The 22,353-nt window shown below is 37.7% G+C and overlaps 1 protein-coding gene across 6 annotated transcripts in view; it reads right to left on the reverse strand.

Annotated features, from left to right (window-relative positions):
* Positions 1-22,353, reverse strand: part of strbp (spermatid perinuclear RNA binding protein) — a 100,526-nt gene that overhangs the window by 21,957 nt on the left and 56,216 nt on the right. For all 6 annotated transcript variants that reach the window (XM_079599348.1, XM_079599347.1, XM_079599349.1 and 3 more), the window contains exons 4-11: positions 15,705-15,949; positions 15,399-15,588; positions 11,990-12,134; positions 6,874-6,965; positions 6,364-6,459; positions 4,995-5,106; positions 3,423-3,520; positions 42-147 (exon numbers count right to left, since the gene is read on the reverse strand). In XM_079599348.1, the coding sequence (XP_079455474.1) occupies positions 42-147; positions 3,423-3,520; positions 4,995-5,106; positions 6,364-6,459; positions 6,874-6,965; positions 11,990-12,134; positions 15,399-15,588; positions 15,705-15,949 (1,084 nt within the window). The remainder of the gene's footprint in view (positions 1-41; positions 148-3,422; positions 3,521-4,994; positions 5,107-6,363; positions 6,460-6,873; positions 6,966-11,989; positions 12,135-15,398; positions 15,589-15,704; positions 15,950-22,353) is intronic.

A 22,353-nucleotide genomic window follows, 5' to 3' on the forward strand; every position in this document is an offset into this window, starting at 1 on the left:
ACACTTCAGGTTTAAGTAATGAATTATGTATGTATGCTTACCTTCTTTATCTGACCAGGGGAATTTCTGTGAAGGTTTACTTGAGGGAAGAGGGTCCATTTCTAAGACCTTATAGATCTGCCCAAAGGCCATAAGCCGCAGAGCATGCTGAAACACACACACACACACACACAGATTAGATATGATAAAAATGTATGAAGTAGGGATGTGCCGAAGCAGAATACTATGTTCAGAAAGGAAATTACACATTCTATGGAGCCCTTAAAGGGGCATGGTGATGAAAAAAATTAAAAATAAATAATAATAAATATACATATATATATATATATATATATATATATAGTCCTTCTATAATTGTATTCTCTCGCAATTATATAGTTGTGTAATTATACTGTATATAATTTGCGGGCGTCAGGAAAAGCAATCAATATGCAGGGTATTGAAATCACTTTTGAATGAGTGCTTGCTTTTTACTTCCGCGATCACGCGTACTCTGTGTATAGGGTACGGTGATACTGACCGCACAATACAAGACAAGATATTTCTCAATAATGCTCAGGATCTGTTGCGCATCAAATCTTCCTGTCAGTCATTCTCCTTACCCTCTTCACATGATCAGTGAAATCTGATGGACTTTAATTGAACTACCGCAGCAAGCCTAACCTTGTCCCTTTTGGGGCTCCTTAGAATGCGTTACTCATTTTCCGTGCCTTTCCAAATTCTGATTTAGGCTTCGGGGCGCATCCCCAGTATCAAGGTTATCAAAGACCAAACCTAAATTATCTGCTCCTGAAAAAAAATGTCTCAAAACACCCTGAAGAAACCCACACACACACACTTGTTTCTTATTCTTTTAATAATAAAGCAATAACTCTGCTTGAGCCCAGAGAGCGCCTGTAGATGTGGAACATCGGGCACTGAATCACCGTGTTCAGAGGAATTATGGGGCAGACTGCCTCACAAATAATTCATGCTACAACTAACTCGCATTAACTCATCTCAACAGATATCGACAAAGCTGTTTACTTTAGTTATAGCCCATTAGGAGGCACCATTGTGTTTGGTTCCAAAAGTATCTCTAGAAAGATTTGAAAGCCCATTTTGAGAAACACCTTTAATTACAGTAATCCGAGCATCTGTAAGAATATCATCACTGAACAGTTTACAAATTGATGTGCTCCAAAAGAGGCAACGGAGGGGCACAGCCTAAACTATATTTTGAGGTGAAAATGGGAGTGATTTAATGTTAATAAAATTCCTAGTTATTCATTTCATTTCATGTCTCAGAATGTGCATTTCTTGCTCGTAAATTCACCACAGTAACACCATAAAATATCACTGAGATCGGGAGCACTACTGCTCAGAATCTGCCGATGTAATTACAATCTTTCGGAAACTGTGCCGAGGAGAGTCTGAGGGGACAGAGAAGGGGAGGGGGAGGCAAATCCATAGCCGGAGTCGTTTGCCTCCGTTACCAATCACAGAGAGTAACAATTATGGATAGTACTAGAAATATTGAATATTTGATCGCCAACACATTGACCAAGGTAGCATTCGAAAAGCAGCTACAAATAAAAAATAAAGGAAGACCCCACGCCTAAGTTGGACATAGGCTATATAGGATATGGATATAGACTGTTAGTGGCCGATGTGCCTTCACTTCTATTTTTGTCTTTTTTTTTTGATAAATTACATATGAATTTCCTTAGTTTTTCTATATCGTTTTTATTGTTTATTTAATTATAATAGTTAATCAATAATTGTCATTACACTAGCATTGAATAGTTTGGTTCCAGTAAGATTTTGTAATGTTTCAGCAGCATTACTCCAGTCTTTGGTGTCACATGATCCTTCAGAGAACATACTAATATGCTGGTTTGATACTCATGAAACATTTCTGATTATTATCAATGTTGAAAACAGTTGTGCTGCTTCATATTTTTGTGGAAACCATGATAGCTTTTTTCAGGATTGTTTGATGAATAGAAAGTTCAGAAGAACAGCATTTATTTGAAATAAATGTAATGTGTCCATGCTTAATTTCTTTTTAAAAAATTGTTTTAATTAAAAAAAAAACTCTGAATGCAAGTGTAAATCAATTGTTATGCAAAAGGATTTCAGCTGAAAGTTAAATCGGATATATACCGGTAGTTATTTATCCACTTTCCCAAGCTTAGCATTGAGATTAAAGATGATTAGTCCGTAGTTAGTAAACATTCTCAGAAAGTTTCACAAAGTACATGTTGTTCCTAATGTAAAGTTTTAAGTGACATTTAAGGTTAATGAGCAATAATGGCATTTTAATGAAGCAACATTTACATTGTCCTTCCTTTAAATTCAGTGATTAAACCCGCAGCTTATCTTTAACTCATGAACTCCTCATCACAGAGTAAATTATAGCTATGAGCACCATCTTTTAGTCTCATGTGACAACAGAAACTCTCTCTTGAATGCAGTATTTCTGCAGGTAGGCGTTACTCTGGCATATTACCGCAATGCATCTCATTTATGACTACGGCTAACTGCAGTAAAAACATCATTTACACCCGCAATATTCCCATAAAACCTAAAGCATCACATTCACAAAAGTAGAAGATAATAAAACAAGTATAATTAATTTTTTTATCTCAAAAAACATAATACGCTTAAAAATGATTGGAAATAATACAAAATGATAAAAATGTTAAGCAATAAAACATTTTCTCAGTGGTGTGTGTGTATGTGCTGAACCTCTTCGATCTGCTGCAAAACAATTAGACACATTGTGATTCCGATCTCGACTGCATGAGCGTTCAAAGGAAAAGCGATACAGAAATCTACTCAGAGATGCAGCTCACACACACACACACACACACACACAGTCCCCGGGGCAGGAGTAAGATTCACAGGCAGACTTCGTATCATTTTCCCACGCTCATTAGAGAGCCAATCATCAAGGTGCTCAATCGGGGTGTGTGTGTGTGTGTGTGTGTGTGTGTGTGTGTGTGTGGGCTAGGTGATACAGAATCTTCACAATATACTTGAGAAGATTTTGCTGATGATATAAAATCAAATGATTTTCATTCTGAAGAGCGTTTTGTTAGACTAGTTGCATGATCCACGATCACGACAGTGTTACGACAGGTTCTAACACTACCTCTGAGATAAACTTCAGTAGCAAAAATGGGGTTAGAGCTGATAGATTCAATTCTGTGAATCAGACAGTTTAAACTGATTTAAGGAGACATGACTCACTGCCAACTGTAATATCGTGTACATATAAGCCGGAATCACTGATAAGATCAGTGTGTGTGTGTGTGTGTGAGAGAGAGAGAGAGAGAGAGAGAGACACACAAGGCAGTAATCTAGACTAGACAGCACAGATGAGATAAGCGCCTCTCTGTCATCCACTGACACCTGCATCTCACACACACTGGCAGTACCTGTGCATTAAACGTGACGGCCTCTGCTTCCTCATCCGTCATGGCCGACAGTGTGTTTGTGTGCTCCTTCTCACAAGGATCATGCAGGCCTGGCCCACCTGAGAGGAAACAGAAGAGGATCATTATTCACACGGGAAATATAATAACAAAATATATGATTTATATAACTGACACAGTTAAGCGTTGTGGAAGCTACTGGAAACTGTGGTTTTTCATTATTTAGTTACTCCCCGTCACTGCAGGTCAGGTTAATTACACCTTTAAGCGAACCCTTAGCGTTTAAATCATGCCCTAAAGGTGCAATACAAATATATATTTTTTATGTTCAAATAAGATTATATATCACTGTGGGACAGGCTTATTTCCTATGCAAGCCAATCAAATGTTAATGCCTGCATCTCATTATTAATGAATAAGTGAGAAAAGAGAATAAGAGTAGAGAGGGATGGACTAGTTGTGTCAAGGGTAGATAAATGAAGCTCCATTATTCCTCTGGGCCACAGACAGGAACTAGAGCTCTGCAAATGAAACCCAGATCTGACAGTGACACCGCTGCGGTCATCACACTGTACATACTCACACATATCTCGCATATTCAGGCTTATAGTTATAGTCTAGTATGATGAGGGATCCACTGATACACAACAGATCATTTTATAAAAATGTTTTTTTTTACCCTTTTCAATATTTTCATTTAATTCATTTTCAAGCATTCATGTTAAAACTCTGACATCACGGTCTAACAAGCTTTAGGTTAACTTTTGAAAAATCAGGTATCAAATTATTATAATGTATAATATAAAATGATTATAATATACAGTTTAGTACAATGTATGATTTAAAAATGGTTAAAACTAAATGTCCTACAGCACTTGGTTAACAAGCTTTTTACATGTACAGTAGCTGATACAGTAGCCTACATTACCTTCAAAAGTAAAACAAATTATACATTTACACTTTTATTCAGAAAATATGCCTTTAATTGATCAAAAGTGACAGTAAATATCTCTCAAATAAATTCTGTTCTTTTGAATGCCGAAAAAAACAGAAATGTGCATAGAATTAATTCTGAAGGATCATGTGACACTGAAGACTGGAGGAGTAATGATGAAAATTCAGCTTTACATGTATAAATTACATTTTAAAATATATTAATTAGAAACCAGTTATTTTGAATTGTAATAAATATTTCATAATATTAATGTTTTAGCTGCATTTTTGATCAAATAAATGAAGCCTCATTTAGCATAAGAGACTTACTGACCCAAAACTTAAACTGTAGAGTATATTATGAAATATAATTACCTATATGTTAGACATCTATAATTTCGCTTATAATAGTATATATAAATTTCTTCCATATATAGATTTAATTATGCCAAAAAATACAACTTTAAACATTACAAAACCATAAAAGTCCCCCTATTTGTTACTCATAAAAATTAAATTGTCTGAAGCACCTGGGACCCTTCACCTATTTATTATTATCAGTTTTTACTTATAATGGATTTTCCTAAATGAGTTTTATTTTTGTTACTCATTTGTATGGCTTCTCTGTGGAAGTGTTCATACCTGGAAGCATTATGCCAGAGGCGAGACACTCCATGACCCGGCGCAGAGCCTCTCCCGCTCCCAGAGGTCTGTTACACGTGGCGATGGCCTTTTCACATATTAACTCCAAAGGCTGAGGACGAAAGAGCAAATCACTTTTCAAAGACTGATTTATTGCACAAAGAGCTATCAAGTCATCAAAATGTGCCCATGGGCCACTGGGATGAGAGATTAAATCTGTGGTTATTGTAAAAACCAGTCCGTTTAATCACTCAATGTACAAGTTACCGTATTTATCATTATAAAGCAGACAGATCCAGTCCTGGATGTTGATTGGCTAATGAAGTAATTAGACATGCTAAAATACACAAAATAGCTTTACCATGACAGGAATAAATTACAGTTTAAAATATATTCAAATAATAAACGGTTATTTTCAATTGTAATATAATCACAATTTTACAGTTATTACTGTATTTTCTAACAGTATGTATGTACTGTATACATGTATACCATTTTTAGCCACTAGATATGCAAATATTACACTTCATATCCATAAGTTATTTTCAAAATATGGAAGCTCTTCTGACTTACATTTCTGTTTTTGCCACATTTCTGAATTATTATTATTTTGAAATACAGTAGTGCAAAATTCGCTCAATTCTTTATTTTGGATGACAAAGTACTGTGTAATTTTTATATGCAATAAGAACTTGTATGAAAAATGAAGTATTTTTAAAGTCTTTACCACATTAACAGTTAAAAAATTATGTTGAACTGTAATGGCAGCTTGAGGTATTTTTAATCAAGATATTAATATTATATATTTAATCTCTGACGCAATAATGCATTTTGATTTGATTTGATTTATTTTAACAACAAAAGCATAAAAAACAGTGTTATAAGTTTCACAAAAAAATTAGATGGACAATTGCCGAAAGTTGCTGTCTTAAATTTAAAAGTACAATCAACAGATGTTGGATGTTTAAGTAATTTCAACTTAAAACACATTAAACTGACTTAAAAATTTGTTGAATCTTGTATAACATAAAAATAGTTGAAAATTGTTTAACTTAGTTGAGTTAAAGCAATGTAGAAACATATGTTGTCACAACTTATTGATCATTCTTTTTTTTTCTTCTTTTTTTTTTCTTTTTTTTTTTTTTTACAGTGTACAAAGATTAGTTATGGTATTAAAAATAAATGTATACGGGAGTATGTGTCACTAATCCATATTACTGCACGCCGTGGCTCCATTACACACTTGAGCCCCAATTTTCAACAATTCAACGTCAATTCATCCTTACTTACTGAATTCCCATTGGCAGATTACACACCTAAAGTTTTACCGTGTCATGTTTGCAGTGATAAACTCAATCTGACTACTCACCCATCCTTTCAGAGGTTCCCACGCCGAGACTCTATTGCACATGTCTCTCAGTATTCGTAAGACGATCACGCACGACTTTAGGCCGTTAACTCTAGCCTGAGGAAACCAGAGGGAATCGGCCAATGAGCTGAGAGCAATAATCAAACTCAACCTTTAACCCCTAAATCTCTAGATCATGACTGTGTGTGTGAGTGTGCAGGTGTGTTCAGCTCTGGTCCGTGTTGTGCGGGTGATGGAGGAGGGGGCGGGGCTTATGTCGTGGGGTGGGAGAAGGGAAGATACGGTGCAGGAAAGCACTAGACAAATCCTATATGATGACAAGCAGGTTATGGACAAACAAAAACAGGCAAAAGAAAACTAAAAGTGTAACAATTGCTTTTGTAGCCTTACGATACGTAAATGTTCGTGATGAGGTGTTGAGCGTTTGGAGAGCAGGAGGAAATTGAGGAAAATGGCATGTAGTTTTGGGTCATAAGGCTACAATAACAATGAGAAGAAGTGAGCGCCAACCTGGAACCATTTGGCATGTCGCAGAGAGGCCAACGCCACCAGGCACCTCTGTCTATCCAACAGGTCCGCCGGCTCGCTCGACTCAACGCTCTCTATCGGTGAGAAGAACGGGACAGGAAATCAAATCACACACGCGTAGACACGCACGCACGCTCACACACACACACACACGTGATGAGGGGGGGGGCTGTTAAGGCACAGCAGGAGGGAGAAAGGAGGAAGCCAATCGGCTCAGCTGGTCCAGTGCATCCAAAAGAGATGAAACCTCAGTGCATCTCCTTGGCTGGCTGGAAACTGGAGGAAGGATTCGCACAAGGTGTTCGCATGTGCCAAGTGTTATGAAATACTAAACCCAGCCTAAAACATGCCAAATGAGGCTGTTCAACACTATCCTAACCAGGCACGCCGTAATACAATTTTCATTTTAATGCAAGTAAATATGTGAATGTTTTGTGCTAATGAGCTGCAAAAGTCACAAGCAACAATACATTTTGAGTCACTATTATATATATTTTTGTTTTTTTTATGCTGAATAGCACTCAGATTGGTCCAGATTCCCAGTACCCATAGATGCATTGGTGTTTCCTCAACTTTCGTCACTTTTTTGCCAATAAAGTGTTTTGTTTTGTTTTTAACCAACAGATTTAAACTTTTTGTTATATAAAAGGTCACAATAAAACTCTTGGGAAATTAATTTGATTCATATTTTACAGTGTAATTTCCAGTCAAAATTACTCAAAGTGTGAAGATATTATCTTATACATAAAATTAAACATAAAATGCGTGAATAAGACTTTATCCAAATTAGAATGGTTTTAAATAATTCTGCATCTGAAAATTATTAATTTGAGATGTGGTGTAAATTACATGTGTTAAATTAGCATAGTGAAAAAAGACAACATTCTCCTCTGACATATACATTACCATTCAAAAGTTTGGAGTTAAAGTCAAAGTTTTTGAAAGAAGTCTCTCATGCTCACCAAGGTTGCATTCATTTGATCAAAAATACAATAAAAATAGTAATATTGTGAAATATTATTACAGGCTAAAATAACTATTCTCTATTTGAATATATTTTAAAATGTCATTTATTCCAGTGACGCAAAGCTGAAATTTCAGCAGTATTAAATTAATTTTTTTTAGGATCTGACCAATAGAAAGCTCAAAAGAAAAGCATTTATTTGAAATAGAAATCTTTTGTAAGACTATAAACGTCTTTACATTCACTTTTGATCAATGCACCTCTGCTAAATAAAAGTATCAAATGTCTTTATTTAAAAAAACGTTTGAACAGTCGTGTACAGTGTTAGACATTGTTAAAAGACTAACTGGTCTTGAAAAAACTAATGAGAGTGTGAAAAGCATGTTTTAGTTTCTAAAATTCCATATCTGAAGAAATCTGCACGCTGAATAAAACATCAAATACTTTCTGATCGGTTGCATCTCAAAATATTTTTCTAATTTCCTGCGTCGTGCCTGGTTAGGAGTTAATGTCAAAAGCATCAGCACACGCCAACACCCTCAGCGAATCTGTGCCAGTTTGTGCTTGGATTGACACTGGAGTAATGAAGACATGCAGTGGGTATTGTTATAGACCAGTCACAACAAGAGAAGAGATCGCTCGCACACAACACACACTAACATTTTGAGTTGTCAGACCATTTTTCTTCATCTCTCCCACCCAAACAATACAATAACGTTTGCTAATCTTTTCTTTTATTGGCTCAGTAGGTGAGCATCTACGTACCAGTGAGACCATCACATTGTGTTCCTCTGCAGATAAACAAATAGATAAAAAAGAAAAAAAGACAATGCTGCCGCAGTGTAAATCCAGGAAAAGGCGTGCAGGTGTACGGGGGTTATCTAGAGATTATATGATGATAACTGAACCATTACTCTTTCATAATTCCTCTCTGGATTTTAATCAGAGCAGCCCAGCTGAGGATGGTTTAAAGAGGAAGATCTGTCAGAGTGATGGAAAGGTTTAGCCCACCCTCTAATCAATGACACACACACCGCAAAAATCAACATCAATCCATCATTGATCACCCCACAAACTTCCACACATTCAAAATGAGACAAATGCTATTTTACAAATAATCTAATCATACACAAACAAAAAAATACAGTGGGGTCCAAAAGTCTGAGACATCTAGAAAACTGCCTCGTGGTTTTGAGGTTTAATAGATATTTTAACCAGTTACATTATCAGCAAAAAAAAAAAAAGCTGAATTAAAAAAGTAATGAATCATAGATTTACAATATAGACGTTTGGACTCCACTGTATTTAAGGGGCACTTTGTAATATTGAAAGCTAGTGGTTAAACTGGGTACTGCAATCCAAATTAAACATTGGATAGATTTTCCCCAACCCCTCAGACTCGGGTTGCCAGATTGAGGACACGCAAAAGAAGCAACGAGCCTTACAGTATAAATTAATCAGCTAATGTATACGTTTGCAATGTGTAATGAAATACCAAGGTTTTTTAAGTCGGGTAGAATTCGCAATCTCTGACCCAGTTCGTTTGCTGGCTTCCATCGCATTGTTTTCTGCCAACTGGCAACCCGGGGAGTCTAAATACTATTGTGTAAATTGGCAGTGGGCGGGATAAAACTGATATTCCAACACGGAACGCACATTTCGAAGTAGAATAACTGGCTGTAGAATTGCTTTTCAGAGAAACAAGTATGTGAACTTAATAATGTTTGCAGAGATGAAGGAAACATGCATGAACAAGTATTCTTATGCTTTAGTACAGTCTGTAAATGTCATGAAATAACATCACAAATGTAAAATATCTTAAATGGTCCTAAAAACAGCCTCCATGTTCCTTTTGAAGAATATAGTTTCTTATCTTACAGTGTATAGTTTCACCCAGTGTGTGAGTTTGAGTGTCATGTACTGTATATGCAAGTGTGTATGTCTGTGTGTGAGCTGATGAGAACTGCCCATTCGGGCCGGTCCTGAGATTGAGCAGTTTCTCAACGGGACAGGGCCCTTGACCTGGTCATGAAAATACGAGGTGCTCTTGTGGTGATCTACAACCCATCGCTCTATCTCTCCCTCCCTCCCTCCCTCCCGACATCTGTCATCCCACACTCCAGGGGCAGTGTCCACATCTGACACATCTGTTAGATGGATGAGGTGTGTGCTGGCACAGGTATTGATTCTTCAATCCGGATACATTCTTTCATTTTCCTCCCCCTGCTTCTAACAATTCACATCAAAGAGGATGGCAGTGTGAGCAAACCAATGAGAGTGTGTGTGTGTCAGAGAGAGCGAGATTAAGGCACGCTGGCCTTGATGCAGCACAAATGCTATTTTGTGTGGCACTTCTTTCGAAAATTCATAAAACATAATTAGCAGTTGACCAAAATAGTATTTTTTCCCAATGCTGATAGCAATGAATAGAGAGCAGGGTAGTCGATATAAGGCTGAAAATGTAAAAAAAAAAAAATAAAGTAAACTATTTACTTTGGAGAGTTGAGCATTATTCATTAACAGTGGCAATTTTTATCTGTTATTTGGCAGTGTTGATCATCTCAAAATGGCCAAATATTGGCCAGTATCTCTAAACTAAGTATAAGTTTTCTGTGCTGCCACTAGGGGTGCTATAAGATCAGCTAGTACAGTCAGTTTTTTTTAACAATCTGAATTTTTTACTATGATTTTTTAGGTAAGAATTTCAACACAAGTATACTTCATTACTTGGTAATCAAATTAACACAGTTAAATTCAGCAGAACTCTGTGGTGGTACTTATGAAAATCCATGAAGCCCGTAACAATAAAACATCTAGGTAACTCTATCACCCTCTTATGTATTGAGGTTTGCTACTGCCACTGTAACCGAAGAGCACTCAAGGATGTACAACAGGGCTGCAACCTTTTCGTTGGCAAAGCATTTGCATATTTGCATAGAGCGACAGAATGTGTATGGCAGTGTGTATGTGTGTGAGTGTGTGTGAAAGAGGCAAGGAGCCTGTGTATGAGGGAGAGAGAGAGAGAGAAACAGCCCGTTTCGCACCACTGCAGCTCTAATTGTTATAGCCTAAATGCCATCCTCTAAAGATACAACCGCTTCGGCTGTCAAAGCAGTCAGTCACGGGTCACGGCACCAGAAACTCCAATAACAGACTTCCATCTTGACTTAACTCATGTGTTCTGAGCTCAAATGCCTCTGCATCAGGAATTACCGACCCTAAGCCCAAATCAGACTTGACATTATGCATTCATATTAATGTCAAGACTAAAGAAAGATAAAAAATGTGGATTAAAGACAGGACGAAACTGAGTTAAAGGGGTAGTTCACCTAAAAATAAAATCCTGTCATCATTTACTCAACTTCATGCTGTTCCAAACTTATATGACTTACTCGTCTCATCTATGGACACAAAATAAATTATATTGTCCATACAATGAAAGTCAGCGGGGTCCAGTGTTATTTTGGACCCCATTGACTTTCATTATTTGGACTTCAACAGTTATTCTTTTGTGTTTTGCTAAAGTAAGAAAGTCATACAGGTTTGAAATGACATGAAGGAGAGTAAATAATTTGAGAATTTTAATTTATCAGAGAACTATCAGATGAAAGGCAGGAAAACAACACAACCCCTACCAGAATTGTACCCAAAGTGCACTGGCCTGCTCTTACTGTTGAGTATGTAATATGGATGAAATAATGGATAAACAGTCCCGCCTTACATTGTTCTTGAATGAATATTCAGTTTCACTTCATAATGTCCCATTACAGAAGTGTTTCATGTTGTCTCTTATGTCTGTGTCTACTCTCTTACTCTCCTCCCGCTGTTGTTCAGCACCTCCCGTGAGCGGCCCCGCGGGTCAAGAGTCTGACAGCGCGCAGACCACTTAACCTGCTGCTGAATCAGCTCTATGCGTGTGTGTTTTGACTACAAGATGAGTCCAGTGGTGTGTGCTTTATGTGCACGGCCCTAAGAAAGTTCTGGATGCAGAGTAAGACAGAGACTAAAGCTCGTTCTTCTAATGGACCATCGTTAAAAATGCACACACACACAAACATTCATCCATCCCTCCCCTTCACCTCCTGTTTAGAAAAGAAAAAAAAGAAAGGAAGTAGGTCACATGCTGGCTCAAACCTTGCTCCTCCGTCTCGCAGTCGTCTTTCATCTGCGGGGAGGTGAGCATCACCTTCAGTGTGAGTTTGGGTTCTGTCGTGGTGCAGACCAAGATGGCGGCCTCGGGAATACAGTGCTGTATCTCATACTTCTCTTCTGTCAATTTCTGTAGGGGTCAGAGTTTAAATTCCAAAGGGTTAAAAACATGCAAAAACAGCCCAGAATGAAAGATCATATCTATGGCTTTATAATAGTGTAGAGTTGTGAACTATTTAAACGGATCATTTCATGGAAAAAAAATAATTTCTTGCCCTTTTATTTGGAAATTATTAGATTTTTATTTTATTATTATTTGTTTTATAGACAAGGGGTGTCTCTATATACTGCTATTGACAATAACCACGATAGAAACAAAATTAAAAGTTGATTTCATGTTAAAACTACACGTATCATTATATAGTAATTTCTAAAACTTCTATCGCAATCATATTGTTAGAGAATTATTTTGGCCACCATAATCATGTAGCAAAAATGTGTTAATATGACAGTCCCAATGTCGACAAAGTAACTCCCCGAACCTATACCACTTCCTAACAACCAAGCTGCAATCCTGCCCACATTAAAATAATGTGAAATGTTTAGATAAAATCTAAATAAAAAAGGTATAATTTCACACATCAGGCTTTTATGGCTCATATATTACGATATAGGAGAATATTGAGCTCATACTCGGAGGAAAAAAATGTGTAGAGAACCAAACTGAGCAAAAAATATGCAAATTGGTGCAGCTGCTGATATTTATATAGCCAAAAAGTAAGATGAAATTCTGATTGCTTGTAATGTAAATCAGTGAGGTTGCACTGTATGTCAATTCAGTGAGAGTATAACAGATTACTTAAAATAAAATTAAATGCATCTTAATATAACTTGTAACTCTATATCTCCCGATAATATGTTTAGTAAGATGATATTTAAATGCCTAGTTTTATGATCAAAGCTCTGTAGTTTTTATTTTGGGGGGCAAAACAAATAAATGTTTCTCAAAAGCCTGATGTATCATTTTTGATACTCACAAATGTGATTATGGAAAATCAAGTAGAAATAGTTTCAGTTCATCTTGAAATATAACTAACAATATAAAAGTTATTCCTATGTTTACTTTATGTACAGTAAATGTATGTGAAGTATGTTTACTTTAAATCATAAAAGATTTCAGATCAAAAAGACATGTGTACCACCACCGGAAGGGGGACATCTTTACAATTGACTTTACTTGTTATAAAAAGAATGAATTATCCGACGACAGAAGGCTTGTAGTTTGTTGAGTTGTCTTTTCAGCAAACTTTTGACCAAGGCTTTATAAGGTTAAAAGTGCAGAACACACCTACTTAAAACAAACTGGACAAGAATTTAATGTTTAAGGATTTTTTTTGTAATCACATGACCACAGCTGGTCACACCGTCACAATGCATTTACAAACCAGACAGCACAGATGCTTGCTATAATGTTTAACGTAATCCGGTTTGATGTGGGGAACCGGTTTGCAATCCATTCAATTAATTCCAGCCGCACATTTCCAATCCGTCTGGTCTTTTCATGTAAACCAGAGATCAATTACATCTCCCACTCAGTCCCACCACAGTGACCCGTGTGCACGTGTGTGTGTGTGTGTGTGTGTGGTTGGGGGGGGGGTCCACACGCTTGAGCACACAGCTGAGACTGGAAATGTGCATGTCTATCACTCAATCACTGACTGATCCGGAGAGAAAGAGGAAGAAAGTAAAGAAAGGCAAAGTAGTGGCCTGCCGTTCCATTACGAACAGATCCATTATACAGAGAGTTGACCTGCTGGCAGTGCAGTCTGCTTTAATGGGATTTCTGTCTGGATGGGGGGTTCAGACTGGGTCACCGCGGATCACCCCACCCTCCCGGCCTGTCCTAAGTGTCTAATTAGGGAAACCGTTTGCTGGCAGGTTTAGATTAATTACACATGATGCATATAAATAGAGCAGGTCTGTTTTGCATGTTGCAGCTTTTTTTCTGTATGGAAATCTGCAGTTTCATTTCCCTCAAAACACTTTTGAGTCTACAACCCTGGCAGTGTAATGTGTGTTCACACTTGGCATGTTAGGTTGGATTAAAACAAACTCTCGTGCGATTGCTCTATTAGTGCGGTTCATTTGAGTAAGTGTGAAAGCTGCCATCTGAACCCTGGTGCCATCAAACAAGCGGACTGTGACGCTGAAAAGATGAGACATCTAAACAAACCAAAAACAGGACAGGATATCACAACATGTGACCTAAAGAGGACAGAATGCTGAAGAATGACTGGTTCTTCTCGTCATATAGGAGCTGTGTTTATTTTTTACTTTTTTGGTTTGTTCTAAATTTATCATTTTCTGGATCAAGAGAACAAAGAGAACCAGACTATAATATCCAAAAATACATTCAAATATGCAGTCTCCGATCAAATACAGTCACAAAACATCATACACATTAAACTGAGACTAGCTTGATAGACTGAATTACTGAACTTGTAAAAGTTACATCAAAATACTCTTGTTATGACCATGTAATATCAAAAATGTACATTTCACATTTTCGCTTTCTGATTTTAAACCCCCTATGGTTGTGTTGTCCCATAGATACTGTCCCATTATGAAATTAATTACTGAAAACAAATTTATCTGAGATTCAGTGTAATTCTAGTATTATTTATATACTACTATGCCATTTATTATTTATTTTAAATTATACTTTTTTGTAATTTTGTTACGTGCTTGCAAGTTTTATTAGTTTTTTTTTAATAGTTATTTTAGTTTTAGCTTTACTAATTTTAGTACTTCAAGTTAAACATTTAATTTCATTTAGTTGCCAAGGAAACATTAAAACACAAGTTTTAATCTAAAATTTAAGGTTTATTTCAGCTTTATTTCAATTAATGAAAAATCAGTTTTTTTGTTTTAGTTAGCGATAAAAATACCTTTGAGATTTGTTGTGGAGCAATTGGTGTTTATGTATTGCAAATAATAGAAATTACAGAAGCCGTTACAGTTGCGCATGTTCAGGAGAAATTGCAACTGTATTGCAACAATCGTTTGGTAACATATAATTACAAATCACCTTCACAAGCATATTTTAATAAGTGCATACGAGTGCATGCTTCATTATTAGCAAGCAACAAATGCAAATCCAGAGGAAAAAGTGTTCAGTTGCAGACAAGCTTCTCTTGTTCTTCGGGGCAAAACTAGTCGCAGAGCAGTTTTTTAACAGATGAAATGCAAACAGTAACTTTTTGAGTGTATATTTAGCCACAACAGATCAAAACTCCACCAGTAAAGGAGGTTGTCAGGTCAAGTGTGTATTTTGGTAGCTCATGTGGCTTTTGTGTCAGCAGGTGTGAGAAGTGTGAGCATGTGTCGTCGTTACCTCGATCTGCAGCGGGAGGTTGTCACAGACGGTGCAGAGCAGTGTCTTGGTGGGTTTCTCTTTGCACATGAGCACCAGCTCCAGGTCCATGTCATCTTTAATCAGGAGGCCTTTGGCCACCAGACCGATCCTCATCACTCCACATAACACCCCTCCTTCACTGGGACCACTGCTACAGCTGCTGCCCTCGCTGAGACAGAACACACAAAATATGACTACCGTCTCTGGATCAGAAAGATTTCTAGCCAATAAATCAACAACTAACAGATTCTGTCCATTTTCCCAGCATGCACTGGGAGCACTCACTTTGTGCTGCCTTCTGGTGATTCGTCGGCGCTGGCCTCTGTCTCCTCCTCCTGTGTGCTGGGTGAATTTGACTGATTTGATTGGCTGGCTTGAGTTTGGTCCATCCACTCAGACACATGTTTCAGGGCGCACTCCACAGTGGAGACGAGGCTCTGCACCGCCTCCAGGACCTCAGAGGAAGGGTAGATGGTGGAGTGCTTGGCCATGACGTGACGGTCATCGTTCCCGAACGACCGAATGGACCTCTGACGGAGAGAGAAAAGTCTCATTAGCTTGAAGAATAAAACATAGTAAGAAACAAAACAAAACGCTGAGTAGTTGTAGATGCAAAAATGTGCACACAACAATAAAGCGTTTCTTCAGCTGTGGCCGCGTTGGGCCCTATTTTAACAATCTAAGTGCATGGTCTAAATGGTAAATGGACTGCATTTATATAATGCTTTTAACAGACCCATGGTCACCAAAGCGCTTTACATATTGCCTCACATTCACCCATTCATTCACTCATTCACTCGTCGGGAACAGCTGGGGTTAGGTGTCTTGCTCATGGACACCTCGACACTTGGTCAAGTGGAACCGGGGATTGAACCACCAACTAAAGCGCATGGCCAAATCCACTTTTGCTATTTTAACGACGGGAAAAATGGTCGGAGCGCCCGACGCATGGTCTAAAAGGGTTGTCCCTATTCTCTTGAGTAATTGGTGTGTTTTGGGCATAACATGCAATAAACCAATCAGAGTCTAATCTCCCAATCCCTTTAAAAGCCAGTTCCACCATATATTTCTGTACACAATAATAATCTTTTACATTGTAATTGTATTATTTTTAATATTTGGCATGTTTGTGTGCTGCTGCATCCCTAACCCCATGTGTAATAAGCAGAATGTACGCGTGTTGTGGACCCGCCTATAGGTGCATATCAATGTTCCCTTTAAATTACGGCAGTTAAAATTTCAGTTGCCTGAAAATAGCAACACGCCAACAATGCGTCTGAACACACCTCATTTTCAGACCAGCAGCCCATGGGTGCACAAATGGCCACAAATGCATTTGCCATACAACTTGGCGCAGTACGTGAAAATGAGACCTGCGTCGGGCTGAAACTAGCAAAAAACACATTAGGCTGCCGGGTGAACGATAGGGCCCGTTATGTCTAAGGAGTTCATTTTCATTAAAACAGACTCTTTATATGAAGGTCACAAAACAAATCAACTAAATAAGTCCACAGGACAAAAGCACCCAGAGTTGAAGAAACAACTAAATACCGTAACACTGATAAAGGCGTGTTACACATAACTAGTACACACACACACCACTATGTTAACAACTTCTGAAGATCACCTTGGGTGAATTCTTCAATTTATCTCCTAAAGTAAAGTGTGCAAGGTTAGAGCGAAGCGTTTAGCAGCAGATTAAACTTTAATCAATCAAACTCACCTCTGCTTGCCTTCAAGGCAAAACAAAGTCTATGGAAGCAACATCTACAGAGCTTACAGAAAGAGGTTCACGTGTGTGTCCGAAGACGTGTCTCGCACCATCAGACACGGATGTGCTGTATTAACCCGTGTCTGCAGGTGTCAGTGTGTTCTACATCATCCTCACGGGTGGAAATCAATTTGAGCTCAGTGACAGTCGCCCAACAACCTCTTCTAATCAGACATGAAGCCCTCCTGCTCCCACTTACCCACAATCCTACAGTCTTTCATCAACCACTGTCTCTTACCTTCAATCAGTCTCTCATGAAATATCGCCTACTTCATGACTAGATCTAATAACCAACAAATCCTCAATTCCTGCATTAGAAATCCGGGAGACGCTTCTCAACTGGCGGGGCGCGACCGAAAAATGGTGCTAAAAGTGGCGCAAATAATGGTTAATGTAAGTAATAGAAAAATGCAAGTGTGCTCTTGTTTATGTGATTTATGAGGACACAAATTTGTATAAATAACATGTGTATTACACTGGTATTACAACTTAAACATGGTTTGAGGACATTTCATGAGTCCACATAATTCAAATAGCTTAAAAAACAAAGTTTTATTAAAATTGCAGAATGTTTCCTGAGATGGGTAGGTTTAGGGATAGGGGCAGTGTAAGGGGATAGAATATACAGTTTGTACAGTATAAAACCATTACGCCTATGGAATGTCCTCACAAGTATAGAAAAACACTGTGTGTGTGCGCGTGTGCGCGTGCTCGCGTGTGTGTGTGTGTGATAACCCACAGCTAGATGTGCATTAAACTAGTTTAATGCATGGAGGCAAATAACCACCCGACATAAAGTGGAGTGCATTTTAAAATAGTTTAATGCACAGCTAGCTGTGGATTATCCTGCTTATACTATGGTAATTTACCAGCATTGACAAGTTAAAGCTGTTATTGATGTCTGCAGAACAATATTTGACCGAAAGGGTAAAAATGATTCTGTGTGTGCGCAGTGTGATCTATGATATCTGTGTTCCAGTGGTGTGTGTGTGTGTGTGTGTGTGTGTGTGTGTGTGTGTTTAAACTAACTGGAACTACCTGTGCATTAAACAATTGTATTGCACACCTTCCAGCCAATTAGAATCAAGTATTCAGACAGACCATGATAAATTATAATTGGCTGGAAGGTGCCCAATAAAACCATTTAATAAACAGGTAGTATTATAAATATATATATATATATAGGTTAATGTCGAATTTAATTCACGTAATGAAAATATTTTTTGTTGTTGTTTTAATTAACAATAATAATTAAAATCAAATAAAATGAGTTGCCATCAGAGCTCACTCTTTCAATCAGCTACTTAACTGCTGTTTCTGCAGTCTCCAACAATTCATCAAAATCACTTAGTTGCAATTAATCTTTCTTGACATGATTTACTACTAATTAGAGTGTATGTGAATGTTAATTAGAGAGATAATGTAAACATAAGACAGTTTCACAACGGTTTAAGATGCATTCACAATTTTGAACCAGAAATGAAATCAATGGCACTTTAAAGAGGATGAGATCTTTAGAGATGCATCAACTCTGCAAGGGTTGTAGGTAGCGTTGGAAGGCATAATAGTTATTTCTCCAAGTATATAATATATATATATATATATATATATATATATATATATAATTAGAGAAAGAACTATTATGCCTTCCAACGCACCACAGCTAGATTATATATTATATATATTTAAAACAAATTGCCATCAAAGCAGCGCTTTTGTAATAAATTCACTGCCTTTAACAATCAATTTAAAGACAATTACAATAAAAAAGAAAATTGTGTAAAAACAGTTATTTAGCTTATTGATTTTGGTTTGATTAGTTTTTTTTTTTTTTTATTGGGATGTTCACATGCATCTTTGGCCACTGCTTTGCATGTTTTATTAGCATTTTGTAAAATGTGCATTGTGTTTTTGTCAGGCTATAAAAAAATTGGTTGTTGGAGGAAAGAAGTTTAAATGAAAAAAGTCTCTCATTCTCACCGAGACTGCATTTATTTGATTAAAAAACGTAATATTGTGAAATATTACAATTGAAAATAAACATTTAATATTTTTTATATATATGTATTAAAATTGTATTTATTCCTGTGAATTTTCAGCATCATTACTCCAGTCTTCAGTGTCACATGATCCTTCACAAATCATTCAAAGATTTGATGCTTGACAAACATTTCTCATTATTATCATCAATGCTGAAAAACAGCTGTGCTGCTTCACATTTTTGTGGAAGCCATGACACAGGATTCTTTGATGAATAGAAAGTAGAAAATTAGATGAATCTCATGGTGTTTCATGTTTCAAGCGGTTTACCTGCTAAACAAAAAATGTACGCACCTCTTTCATATGATCAAATGATCTTCCAAACCAACAAGGAAAACAAAAAAAAATTAAGATTTTTCAGATTGTTGCGCATTGAGAGCTAGTCTCTGCATGCAGCAAAATACGAAGAAAAAAAAAAAAAAGAGAAATAAAAAGGTAGGTGTGCACTACCAGTCATATCTTTCATCAATTCATTCATCATCCTTCACCGTCCTGAATCTCAATGATATCAGCTCTATTCAACACGAGTCCCATTCCCTAATCCCGTCATTTTCATTCTGTCGCTCTTCCTGTAGCATTTCTACATTCGACAGCAGACTTGCTCAATAGCGTATCAAAGCTCATATCAGCGCCACTGCAGTTCCCGGGGGGGTGTGACCTTTCACAGAATATACACATAAAAACGACACGATGCATCCATCTTCTGAACGCCAGCTGTTGTTTAACTAGCAAGAAAAGAAATACAAGATTCATTCGTTTCAATCGGAATTCACCGAGTGACATTTTTACACTGGAGGCTTCAACAAGACAGTCGGGCTTGTTTGTCGAGTGCGAAGCACTGATGGCTGAAGGCTGCAACCTTTAGTGGAGTTGATCAATTACGGTGATGCAGAGTGAACACTTTGACACCGCGATACAAAGCAGCCTTGGTGAGCATGTGTCTTTCAGCATCTGCAGCAGTGGGTGGCTGCTGGGATATAAAGATGCATATCTGTGCGTGTGTGTTAGTGACAGCGGCCTCTCGGTGGCATCGGGCCAGTATTTAACAGGGTTTATGAGGCGCTCCTAATGGCTGCCTGCGAGTGGCCGTAAAACATACTGGCAAGTGTAAAAGAGTGTAAAATAGCTGAGGAGGAGCAGAGAGCACTGCATCTTAATCACACATCATAGCGAAGAGAGGGAAAGGATGGGTAAGGATAGAAAGACGCTTAGTACGTACAAGCTGTGCACAGATTAATGGTTACATACAGGATTACAATAGTGTCGGGTATCTTCAGCTACCTCATAAAACACATAGGGCTGCATTGAAAAAAGGTGCAGTAAGCGATTTCTGAGAAACTGTGTTGATATTTTAAAAAATTCAACTTAAATAAACACACACCTCCCTTCATTGCTCCGCCCCCAAAAATACATGAACGCGCAATAGACCTTATTCAGAGCAGCGTCATGACCGGTATGAAAGCGAGCCTGCGAGGGATAGACTTACCATATTTTTAAAGGCATCCACTGTATAAAGGTCCTAGATCACAATAATTTTCCACAGCTCATTTTGTCTAGGATTTTTTGACAACTGAAATTTCTCAGAAATATATTTTTGCAGTGTTTTGTCAGCCGAACAATCCAAAAACACATTAAATAACAGTACAACCCACTGACGAGACGTATGTCTATCCCTCACAGCCTTGCTTTCATTCCCGCTACAAATCAAGCATGGCGCTGCTGTGAATAAGGTCTATGCAAGAGTGGATGTCTCCATCATAGCTGAAGAGAAGCAAAATAATGCTTCATGAAATGAAGCGAAGATGACAAGCATTGGCCATGTGAATAGATATTTGCGTTAATGAGCAGTTGAACAGGTGTACCTAATAAAGTGGCAATTAAAAAAAAATAAAAATACATAAGAAAGATTCTGAAAGTCATTTTCATGTCCGTTCTTTCGTCTAGGTACAGAATTCAGAACCCAAGATTCTTAAACTAATCAGAGGCTAAACTGAGAATAGCATAATAGTATACTACTCTATAAACAAACAGAAAAATCAGAATATCACAGAGCAAGATATTATTTGATTCTTAGCAGATTCTTTTAGGATTCTTAAGGAGGTATTCCAAATTATGACAAAAATTCCAAAAGGAATCCTGTATTCATTTGTATGTACTGGGAGCAGAGTAAGAAAGAAACAACAAGAAAGCATGCATGTGTGCGAGAAGGAGACAGAGAGAGAGAGAGAGAGAGAGAGAGAGAGAGAGAGAGACAAAGAAATCAAGTATAATCAAGCAAAGGAGAGTTTCATCAAACCACTGGATTAACAAATGGCACACTGGGGACACATTCAGATAAACCGATCTCAATTGAATGGAGTAAGATGGACAAGTGCATCCACATAGAGGGATAAAGCCCATTAAAACTGAAGGGGAAATGTAAATTTTGCATGGTTTATTTATTAAAAATGTCACTGTTATAGTGCAGTTTTATTGTAGTAATGTCTATTTATGGCTCCTGCTCTGCCTATCAGATGGAATAGATAACCGCACAAGGGTACTGGCATGTTGTGTCATCTCTGTGTGTACATTTGAGGTCAGTGTTCAGTAATAAATTAATTACACACCCCTAATTAAAATGTCTTCCAGTCAGGCAATGATCTGCAAAGCTCTGCGGCTACTTATTATAGACTCATAGGCATAGACTTGAGCTAACCACAAAAAGCTGTTGACTGATGCAGGTCTTCTTGATGAGTGAGTGAGAGAGTGTGTGTGTGTGTGTGTGTGTGTGTGTGTGTGTGTGTGTGTGTGTGTGTGTGTGTGTGTGTGTGTGTGTGTGTGTGTGTGTGTGTGTGTGTGTGTGTGTGTGTGTGTGTGTGTGTGTGTGTGTGTGTGTGTGTGTGTGTGTGTGGGCTCTGCCACTTTGGCCACAGTTTGACAGGAAGTCGAGTGAAACCAGGAAGGTCACCTCGTTATGTGCACAATAAATCAATATACAGAATCAAAAGACACAGAAAGCTGCTAGAATGAAAGCAGTGGGAAGCGCTTGGGTGTGTACGAGTGTATGCGCTTGCGTGTGCATATCCAAGGTCACCCCGGCTGCGGCGGCAAAGCTGGGTTAGCATTAGAGCTCACGCTAGCAGG

Source organism: Phoxinus phoxinus (genome assembly GCF_949152265.1).
Source record: "Phoxinus phoxinus genome assembly, chromosome: 23".
Classification (NCBI taxonomy): domain Eukaryota; kingdom Metazoa; phylum Chordata; class Actinopteri; order Cypriniformes; family Leuciscidae; genus Phoxinus; species Phoxinus phoxinus.